This window comes from Trachymyrmex septentrionalis, unplaced genomic scaffold (assembly GCF_001594115.1).
Source record: "Trachymyrmex septentrionalis isolate Tsep2-gDNA-1 unplaced genomic scaffold, Tsep1.0 scaffold66, whole genome shotgun sequence".
NCBI lineage: Eukaryota > Metazoa > Arthropoda > Insecta > Hymenoptera > Formicidae > Trachymyrmex > Trachymyrmex septentrionalis.
In genome coordinates this window covers 1,849,680-1,861,826 of record NW_017305843.1, presented here as the reverse complement: position 1 = coordinate 1,861,826, position 12,147 = coordinate 1,849,680, and the positions used below count along the sequence as shown (strand labels likewise).

The 12,147-nt window shown below is 28.2% G+C and overlaps 1 protein-coding gene across 2 annotated transcripts in view; it reads right to left on the bottom strand.

Annotated features, from left to right (window-relative positions):
* Positions 1-6,376: 6,376 nt before the first annotated feature.
* Positions 6,377-12,147, bottom strand: part of LOC108753221 (facilitated trehalose transporter Tret1) — a 13,935-nt gene continuing 8,164 nt past the window's right edge. Inside the window, exons 1-2 of one of the 2 annotated variants that reach the window (XM_018494633.1) lie at positions 8,436-8,788; positions 6,377-7,902 (exon numbers count right to left, since the gene is read on the bottom strand). In XM_018494633.1, coding sequence (XP_018350135.1) covers positions 6,445-7,902; positions 8,436-8,486 — 1,509 coding nt within the window. In that variant the 5' untranslated portion in view covers positions 8,487-8,788 and the 3' untranslated portion in view covers positions 6,377-6,444. Of the gene's footprint in view, positions 7,903-8,435; positions 8,789-12,147 lie in introns of those variants that run through there. The other variant, XM_018494634.1, reaches the window with a different exon arrangement.

The window sequence follows — 12,147 nt, the reverse complement described above, 5'->3', positions numbered from 1 at the left end:
ATATATATATATATATATATACACAATTCACACAAAGATGTTATTATAAAAACATTAAGATCTAACTAAAAAACTAAAACACTTTCCTAAAAATTTTATATAATTGAAATTGTAAAGTACAATAAAATGAAGTAGAAGGACTCGAGAGAATACACATAGGTGCTGTTTAAAGTGCGCTGATTGTTCAAAAAAATCTCTCAATATTACAAATTAATTTATTGAAGAGATGGAAGCACACAATGATAATCGTTAATCGATGAATAATTCGTAGGTTTTAGTTAGTCTTCTAACCTTCTTTAACGGTAATGGTAGACGCAAAAAATTACATACTTTGTGTTCTTACACACACGAAAAATGATTCAGATCTCCCGATTCAGATTCTTCTGATCATTTCTTGTGTGCATAGGAACACAAAGTATGTAATTTTTTGCTTTGATGTCAAAATAACGTAGCTTGTTAGCAGGATATTCAAATTTTTGAAATTGTAAATTTTTGTAGATTATTTTATTAAAAATATATTATGCAATATATTTGCATTATTAATGTTATTTTAATAATATTTATCATAAACTTGTGTAATATTTATCATAAAACAAATGATAAATGAATAGCGCATCTTGTTAATATTGATAAAATATATTTAAAAAAAGAAGAGGTCCGTAAAAAATATATTTGCAGTTCATAGCTGAATTTTTTAGAATTAATAATTAGGCGCAATTAATTTTTTATCGCAATTGACGTAGTAAAATTGTTACTTTTTAGAAATATGTTATGTAATACATTTGCATTATTAATATTATTTTAATAATATTTACCGTAAACTTAAAATAATTATATTAATATTATTTAAATAATATTTAGTAACTTGGTACAAATGTTGAATAGATAGCGCGCATTGTTAGTATTAACAAAATGTACGTAAAAAAAAGTCTGCAAAAAATATATACATTTGCAATTTATGACTGAATTTTTTATAATTAATAATTAGATGTAATTAATTTTTTATTACGATTGACGCAGTCAATAAGAAGTAATAAAAGTATTACTTCTTCTATACCATCGCGTCACATATTTTCCTATCTTCGTCTTACCCCGGAAAGAAGTGATCATTTGACTTCCACTTCGGAATATCGTGATCATTACGTTGAAAGGTCACCTCGAATAGAAATATTATCTTTTATCCTTCTTTTGCAATTTTTACATGACCATTGGAAGTTTCCGCATTCGAAGTTTCCGCATACGAGATATTAAAGAGCTGATTAATTGATTTGACGCGAAGGACGTTCTGAAGACAAGGTTGCAACCTTCAATATTCAACTTACAAAATTTTTTTTCTCAACCTTCTTATTTACCTTTTATTTTTGCTAAAAAAAAAGATAAATAAATTTATTGACCATCTACTTTTATTTTTTTTTTTTGATGCAAACAAATTTTGTAATGCACATCACTATAATCACGATAAGTATCAACAACAATACAATTTAATAAAAAATCAATAAGTTTATTTCAAGACCGATTTACATATTTATAAATGAATTTTATAATTCTATAGAAACACTATGTCCATATATATGTCAAACACAATGATAGTAATTAAATGTGTCATCTAAAATATATTAGCTCTTATTAATAGTTGACTTTTACGCAGAGAATTAACAAGAAAATTAAAACAATATCAATTTAATGTCATATTGATTGTTTATTGACTGAATTTATGTCATTTCTCATCATTCATTTGGTCAATGTGACGTCAAATTAATATTATTTAAATTTTCTTATTCTCTTTGAATCGTTCAATACACAATAATTAATATAGCAGCTGTATGAAATAAAAAAATAAAAATAAATGCAGTGTGCAAATACACATTATATGGATTTCGGAAGATCCTGTTTTAGGTATATAAAAATAAAAGTGTAACATACAAACATACATGTATGTAATCGCTTGTTTTAAATTTAACCTGGCTAGTTACACTCTATGTACGCTTTTAATAAATTTTGTTTTTCTTTGTAATTCTTTTTCTTTCTCTATATCTCTATGTTTTTACAATATTTTTTTTAAGGGGACATGTACATCTATAAACTCAAAATGAAGCCTAACTTTGTGAATTTTTTGTAAAAAACGGAAAGAGATAAAGAAATCGTATTTTTGTATTTTTTTCTCTTTGTTATTTCAATTTTATTAAAAATTAATTAAAAATGGCGACGTTATTAATATTCTTGTAAAGTTTGTTTCAAAAATCATGGTTTTCGGTGACCACTGTCACTTCTACAAAATTTGAAAACAAACGACACAAGTTCTATAAAGTTGAAACATAAATCTATTGCTTATCGTAGCCGAATTTTTTGAAATATTGCGTTTAAACAAAATGGCTGCTAGTCAAAATCAAATATCGATTTTGCGCAAAAAATTTTGTTGATTATTTGATTGCAAAAAAAATGAAGCATTCAAAAAATCTACGTCACATGGCTAACTTTTAGTGTAAACTTGCAAGTTGCTTAATCAAGCCATCTTCAAGATAAAGAGGTTAGGCGTTTAAAGTTTTATATTCTGTTTACACTACGAAAACGTTAAACGTCCAAACGACAATTATTGGTACTAAACTGACCGGTCGAGTTATACAGCTCGAAGACTTGCTGAATATATTAAAAACAAGAAAGACCTTTCTTTATACCTGAAGGATTTTGAAAGGTCCTGTTTTAGGTATACTTTCATCTGTCTAGCATGTGAACTCAGCATGTTCGGCGCGCTTGACTACTTAATCATGTGTAATTTTTCCAGTTTTCTTTGGATCGATTTATAACTTTCCAGTAACAGTCTTAATTTTCTTCAAGATACCTAAAAGAGACATAAGACGTCTTAAAAACATCTTTAAGACGTCTTATATCTCGATTTTGGACTTTTTGTTGTCTGAAATATCAAACTTTAAAAATACGTAAGAAAAAAATCGATTTTTTAAATCTTTTTCGTTGTATATGTCCCCTTAAATGCAGAAAGTGTGACATAATGTAGCCAAAAATACCAATATTTTGTGTTTGGAACATGTTCGTATGCGTAGGTGCAGCCACTTGGCATCTGTTATATCAGTATATCACATGTTTGTTGCATGCAACGCTTTAAATTATTGTAATAACGCCATGATGAACATTGGAAAAGCACTGATTTTAGAATATTACGTTCCAATATATAAAATAAGCTTGTCATTATTTAATTCCTATATAAACAATATTTAAAAAAAAAAAATTATCGATATTATATATAACTATACAATTTTTCTTAATATCTTATCCGATAACTTATTATATCTCGGTCAAATTAACAGTCTACTTAATTGACTAAATATAAATAAAATTTCCTTTCGGTTTTGTGTGTTTATAAAAGTTGTATTCTCGATATTTATAAATGTTTTTAATTTTTTCTGAATAAAAATGCAATTCATCAAATTTTTAAATACGTTTTCAAATTATATTTTATTCAGACATCCGCGTATACCTGTTAAATTATTCATAATTCAAAAGCTATATAAATAATAATTTAATGAGTGATTTAGATCAATCTATCAGCATAACCAAGTTCATATAGAAAACAGATTATATAAAATGTTTATATACTACATTATCAGAAATAAAATTTAGTGCATTGATATCGACACAAAATTTTAGCAACAATCTAGACTCATATTCATAACGAGTTTTTATTAATATTGCGCTTCTATTTCTGGAATTTTATAATATATAATATATGTGAATTATATATGCTAAGACTGTATTCAGAAAGTGCGCTATCAGTGCACAAAGAAAAATATTTAATTGAATTAACCGGAATTTTGATAAAAAATGAATGATCCAGAATTCTGAACAAGTCTACTAGATTTCTGGTAGATTTAACCAAGAAAATTCTGAATGTTCATTATTTTAACTAGAATATTCCAGAAATTTTAATCAGAAATCTAGTAGGTTTAACCAAAATTCTGGATCGTTTATTTTTCATCAAAATTCCAGTTAATTGAACTAAACATTTTTCTCCATGTGCTATTGTCCCCCTCTCTTCTCTCTCTCTCTCTCTCTCTCTCTCTCTCTCTCTCTCTCTCTCTTTCTCTCTCTCTCTTTCTCATTCTATATTTATCATTCATTACATTTAAAATAAGGCTAAACTGATGCAATGATGCTGATAGCGCGCTCTCCAAACGTAACTTAAATGTACACTAATATCATAATAAGCATATTCTAAATACGGACCTTACAATTTATTAATTAATAAAATATGACAGTAAAAAAATTTGTGAACAATATTTAACATAATTTTACATAGCAAGTAATAGAAATTAGAAAAATCTTGTGTTTTTTTTATTGCGAGGCTCGCAATAGCGCAAAAAGCGTAGATGTCTTTCGTCTATAATATACTTTGTTAAAAGAGCGAATTGGATTTGTTTTGGATGGTCAACAATAATTTATTACAGTGAACAAATAAGTATCACATATACCACATATGCAGTAATAATAACGCTAATATAAACAGTATAATATGTAGGTAATCTATAAGAATATCTCTCTTCATATAAATTTACCAAAGAGTCGGTCTGAAAGTATAATGTAATTAAATGTAAATATATAGATATCATTATAAAATATGGCACCACCCTTGGTTTTCAATAATTTTTTACTCAAATACTATCAACTTTACAGAAAAATTGTAACAGACAAAAATAACTTATTTTCTTCTTATAGAACTTTAAGAATTTTTTCACAATTTTTTATCAATTTTTTTAATACTGCATTTTTTTATTTTTACTATCATGAGAAAATACGGTGTTAAAAAATTTTGAAAAAAATTCTAAAAAAATTCTCAGAACTTTATAAGAAGAAAATAAATTTTACCATTTTTATTTCTTGCTGTTTTTCTGTAAAGTTGATAGTATTTGAATAAAAAATTATTGAAAGTTAATATTTAGCAATTTTTAGTAATTAATATCTGGTTAACCATTGCGAAAATCACAAAATGGTAGAGGACTTTTCAGTTTAGTCCACTCTACCTGTTCAGAATGAGTGGTGCCGTATTTTAATGACACCTTGTATAAATAAAATATATTGTCATAATATCGTAATATCATTGAATACTGATTCTTCTTTAAAAAAGCTTTTCAAAGAGCTGACTAGTGATGTGGACTATTTAAAAATTTTGATTTCATAGCCTGTTCTTATTTTAAGACAATATCTTGACAAAATGCTAATACACTTCTGTGATTGGCTTTGGCTTATAACATTTTAAGACTGTCTTAAATATACCTAAAACGATCTTAAATATAAAAATAATGTTAAGTATAAGAACCTATGAATATCCTTAGAACAGCCTTAGAACTGGTATAATAAGGTAATAATATTAATATCAAATAGTATTTTACATTGAATTTCAATGTGTCACATTTCTAAAGGATATTTCTTTTTTAGAACTTAAATATATTAATGTAATTTTGAAAAAGAAGGAAATATAGTTTATAATCACTACTTACTTATTAAAGTATTGAATTAAATTAGTTAGAATAAAAGTTCACAAATGCTACAAACATTAAAATTCAAACAGTTGTAACTTCGTTAAAAATGAATAAAATTTAAAGAAGTGTTCTGAAGAAGAGTTTTAAAGCGTAAAAAAAAATCTCTATTTTTAAAAAGCCACCAAGTTTTTTGTGAATTTGATAATTTTTACATATAAGGGCCTACGAACTGAAGAAAATGGGAAATTTTCTTTTCACTTTATGGGTCTGTTATATACGCAAAAAAATTTTTTTTGAAAATTTTCGAGTTTTTTAACATAAAAGTTTAAAATTTTCCTTAAAAAATTCTTTTTTAAACATATTCTTAAAATTTTTTTGTTATTAAATTGTCGCCAATTAAATAAAAGGAGGATTTTGATTTTAATTGTTCATAACTCTATTAAAAACTATCATACTGCAATTCAAAAAACAGATTCGTAAAACAAACTTTGGTCTATCGAGTAGTACACAATTACTAATTTTTCTTAAAAGCGTATAAATATGATGCAAATGAAGTAACGCTATGAACTTTTGTTCTGATCCATTAAAATATATTTTTAATATATATATTTAAATATATTTTTCCAGTTAATAAATCATCTATACGAGAGTTACGAAGATAACATTATAATAAAATGACATAATAAAATGACATAATAAAATGATATAATAAAATGACAGTATAATAGAATATGTAGATATTAAATAACATTACAGTCATTCTCAAATATAGAATATAACATTCACACGCTATGATATTATGTGTTTGATACGATTTACTTAACTTACAAAATATATTAATTTTAAGTACTGTAACTTATTATATGTACAATTTTATTCTATACAAAACAATATACTTTAATATATACAATTTATATTCTCCTGCTTGTCAAAGTCTCTAGTCAATTCTTGATCAACCATTCAACTCCCTTTGTATTTGGTCCAGTGTTTTACCCTTCGTTTCCGGAACTAAAAAGTAAACGAATATAATGCCAACGGCGCTGAATAAGGAGAATATCCAGAAAGTGCCATAGGATTGTACGGCTTCCTTCATGTCAGAATAAAATTTGGTGACTATAAAAGCCATAAGCCAGTTGAATAGACAGGCGCTGCTCCCAGCAATTCCTTTCACCTCTGGTGCAAAGATCTCTGGCATCATCATCCAGGGGATCGGGCCAAAACCCACGGAAAATACTACAAGGAAGGTGCACAGCGGAATAAGTGCAAACCACGTAATATTATTGAAGGCCGTGGTATGCTCAAGACAATAAAAGTAAATCCCAAGAAGCAGGGTCATCAGGAACATTACTACGATTGATATTAGAAGCAGGATCCTCCTACCCAGTTTATCAACAACAAGAGTACCAAAAAAAACTGATACTACTTGCACTGTTCCCACAATGATGGTAGCTGTGTTGGGCGAAATAGCGTCTCCAGCTCCAGAAAAAATGTCCGAAGAATAAAAAATGATAGAGTTCACGCCACTCATTTGTTGGAAGAGCATCAATCCGTAAGCGATGACAAAGCCTTTTTTGGCGGCCGGAGATTTGATTGAATCAAAAAATGATCCACCACTCCGTCTGGTTTCTTCAAGCGCTTCACGATGCGCCTGCAATTCGGCTTCGATATTATATTCATCGCCACGAAACTTGATCAAACTTTTCCTGGCAGCCTCCTCATTACCTTTCTTCAAATAATACACTGGCGTCTCTGGCATGAGGAAAAATATTCCGAAGAAAATCAGCGGCATCACTGCGCAAATGATCGATAAAGTCCTCATATTTTCGATAATGGCTCCAAAAACGTATGCAGCCAGAATACCTACTGTGAGCATCAATTGGAAGTAGGAGCCAAGCGTACCACGGATCTCACTCTCAGCTATCTCTGCCGTATATAAAGGAGCAGCTACGCAGAAGGCACCACCACTGAGTCCGGTAATGAATCTACCAAAGTAGAACATAAGTACTGACTTTGAAAAGATAATCAGAAGCCAACCAATAGTGAATGGGACTACCATGATTAACATGGCAGTTTTTCTTCCAATTAAATCCGCTATTATGCCGATGGGAATGCACATCGCACCCGCTCCAAGAGTAGCAAGTGATCCTATCCAGGAGAATTCAGTCGCGGATATTTTTATGTCATAATTTTTTGCCAGATCGACACCATTTTCACCGGCAGGCGATGTCCAACCGAGCACCATACCAGCAGCAAGAGCGCCAAGCGTTGCTGCTAGGCCTGCCAGATATTGTGGAAGCCTTTTAGCCCGACCAAGACCATCAGTAGAGACCAAGGTCTGTTGTGAAATACCAATCTTTTCAACGTCCATGGCTCGACCACTTGCTGACAAAAGTGGTGTCCTTTCGTCGGTCTGGAAAAAAGTAATCATAATTAAAATAAGTTCAATGTATTTAATTATAGAATTATATATAATTTTTCATTAAATCTCTTGTGAAATATATAGTTTTAATAATTTAAAATATAAAATAATTTTAAAAAATATTCTTCATATATATCTTAAATAAAAAACGCTATTTTTTTATATAAAAACTATATAAACCACTTAAACAGAATATTTTACAGACAAAATATATATAATAGTTTCTATTTAAGAATGACATTCCTTTACTTTAATTAAACCTAATAGATTTTACAGAAATTGTTATTTAACTATTTTATTTTTAAAATTTTTCCTTTTTTTTATAACGATTATTTTTATCTACTTTTTATGCTTTGAAAATAAAATTATGATACAAATTAATGAAAAAAATGTTATATTATTTCATCGTATCATATATCATCAGCATTTTAACAAAAACGTTAGTTAAGTAGACAAAGTATACGAAAGGATGAATATTTTCTTTTTTTTTATATTCTTGAAGAAATATATTGCGATGTACATACGGTCGACGTTGTTGCCGCATTATCGGCATCCCACACAGATTCCGTTGTCATTTTGAAATCCTTTTAATCTATTCTAATCTTACAAAGAAACGCAACAGTCACATATCAGTTTTAGATTCCACCTCGTGTAATAGTTTCAATTTACAGTTTTTGAGTTTACAGATATGCGCGTGTGACATACAAACTCAATATTATTCACCTGCTTCGAGGTGCAGCCCACAGAATCTTTAATTGCACCTTCTGCACTCAATTCTCTCGTTCTTTCTTTTCGCAACGATTAAATGCATGTATATCTATCTTTTTACAATCGTAAAAAGTGCTCAAAGGTAGAAGTAATAACTATCGATATAGCTATCGATAATTATCGATTGTTTCGTTAGTGTTGCAAAAATGAAAGTTCGATTATGTATGTACATATATTTATTAAAAATAAAATTTTAGTTTTGTAAATTTTTTAAGAAATTATAAATAAAATAAAATAAATAAATAAAATTTTTTAAAAAGTCAAGCAAACTTCTAGTAATTATCGATGGTTGCAACTATCGATAGTTTTCCATCTCTACTCAGAGGCATGCTCAGAGATGCTAAAAACTCATGACATTTACCCAGTGAGAAATGATAATGGAATCGACATCGATTCGATATCGATTTTATGTCATTTCTCATTGGGCAGTACTTGACAGTTACTGGCAAAAAAAATTAATTATTGCACCATAGAAGTATAAAGATTACCGACATGATATTTTTAATTTTCTTTCGTAAATACAAGTTTTTATCGATAGAGCGCAATAATTTTTATATTAATTTTTTGTATAGATTACTTCTAATACGTATTTAAAAATTTTCTTCGGAATTTTTAAAGTATATAGATAATTTGGACTAAACGAAAAACGGAAAAAAAAAGTTTTGTTATAAGACTTTTGACATCGACTCCTAATAATATATGCTTTAAAATCTTTATATGTAAGTTTTATTTTGTGTGTGTTTGCGCGCGCGCGCACACGTGCATACATATATATGTATATACTGGGCAACAAAATTAATGCAACATCTGTTTCACTTTGCAAAAATAGGCAAATTTCAAGATACAATAATCGTCAAAAATTGTCAACATGTCGTATCCGGAATGTTTAAAAAAGCATTTTACAGGTACAAACCTCTACTTTTCGGATCGCTATTTAAAAAAACGGTCTCATGGAGATTTTATGAAGTTACACAAACATAAATGAAGATATATCAGACCTTAAAATTTTTTATGAAATTTGCGGAGTTCCACGGAGTGGAATAAAAATTGTATACAAATGCGATTTACATCATTCGAAAGAATGAATCTTTACCTTTAATTTACTTTTTATATATGCATGCAATATTGATTTAGCAGTATATGTAGTGATTTATCGAAGTTTCGTAAATCGTATGTACATACGTATTGTAAGTCATCTGTGTAAGTCAGTAAAATAACGATCCCATCAGAGTTCGACCGTTCGATCGTCACACCAGTATTCCCGTAACTTTTTTACGACAAATTTTATTTTATTAGAAGCAAGCTCAGGGAGCTATAATGCCTTGGTTATATAAATAAGAAATTTTAAAATATTTGTTGTTTTTGTGTGTACTACTGACTAAATTTTTTTTATCTATCTCGTCGTATTGTTTATTTCTAAAAAAATGTAATAAAGAGTGTTAATAATAATGATTACAAAAGTAAAAAATTATAAATAAAACTATACATGTTTGCGAGTTATAACTTACAATTATAATAAAAAATTTTTTGTGAAAGATTTAATAAATTTTTTTATAACTTTCTTTTTGTAATATTATAGGAATTGATTCAAATATCAGAAAGCAAATTAAATGATTACTCGAAATATTACTTTTATCAAAACAAAGGAAAACTCAATTTATGTGAGCACGAGTCCCAGTTCATAATACATGAATAATTCGAGATTATTTCTAGATTTCTTCTTTCGAAAATATTACATTAATATTAGGTGTAGTAAAAAGTCATCGCGTATTTTTTAGCTCAAAGTTGTATATACAATATCTTCGTCAATAATGAATAAAATTCAAATTTAAAAAAAGGGTTTTAAAGCTTGAAATCTCTACTTTTAAAAGCTTATCACATTTTTTAAGTTTATATGAGTTTGATAATTTTTACATACCAAAAACTACGAGCTGAAAAAGACGAAAAATTTTCTTCTCACTTTGTGGATTTGTAACGTGTCCAAAACGAATTTGAGAAAATTTTCGATTACCTATCGTGAAAGCTTGATACTTTCCCTACAAAATCGTTTTTTTTTAATATTCCTACGACTTTTGATTACTGAGTTATCGCGGATTAAATAAAAGAATTATTTTGACTTTAATTGCTCATAACTCCATTAAAAATTGTCGTATCGTATAATTTAAAAAAGAGATTTTTAAAGCTGAAACTTTACTCTATCAAGATATATTTATATTGTTGGTAAGAAAGTAATTGCGGTTTTTACTGATAGATGTCTTTTAAAAATACGCGATGACTTTTTACTACACCTAATATTATAAACCCGCATTCAGAACGCGCTTTTCTTGATAAAAGTACGCTTTTATCTCTAAAATTCTAGTATAGCGTAACGTAAATTATAGCATGTTAGCATGCTAACATCGTTGTAAGCGCGTTAATACGGACCATTAAGTATAAGTAGATAATTTATTAATTTTTTAAATATATTTCTGTTTTCTTATACGTATATATTACATATTTTTTATATATTATTTATATTTATATTTATTATATGTATAGTATATATATATATATATATAGTATACAAATTTTTGTGTTCACATTTTGTGTAAATGTAGAAACTTAATTTAATTACAATTAATACAATGATAGGAATTGAATATATTAAGCATTGCTTCACATATTTGTACGTACTATTTTCACGCATCTTATACTAAACATTGTATTTGTACACTGCTTGATATTCGTATATTCTTATCTTCAACGGAAAAACATTCTAAATTACATATATGTATAAGTTTCAAATATAAGCATTCTTATATGAACTTGATGTTTACGCTTACCAGGAGTCAGAGACCAAATCAGCATAAAGAAACTCGATGATAATATATTACTTTATGGTAATGTACAACTTCCTGTGTAAATTTCAAGTTCACTAATAAGAATGTTTACATTTAAAGCTTTCACAAGTATTTTCTTCAGATGTGCCAAAAACCAAAGAATTTATGGGTTATCGCCGTGTCATGATCCATAATTGTTAATGTCAACGTTTCGTGTACCTTACCGTTTACTTCATCAGGACAAGCAGCGCACTGATACCATAACAATATCTATCGCTATCGTTACGTAAGATCGCATGTCGCAAATGTATGCTGTATAGTCATCGCATAGAGTTGTAAATGATAACAAAAATTAATCAATCACAGTTGAATATGAAAAAAATAATCGACTATAATTCATTAATTTCTTACGGCTTCCAACTTATGATCCTATTGTAGAACAGGCAATAATGCCAATGTTTCGTGAATCTCGCCATGCGCGCGTGCGCACTTGTGTGTGTGTGTGTTTAACCAATTTTTTGAATTTATTTAAAAATTTATTCGCGTTATACAATATAATGTACAAATCATGTCACTGTGACTTTGTTATTTTGACATCCAGATAACTTAATTTGATATTGAAAATTATCGCAATCTATATATATATATA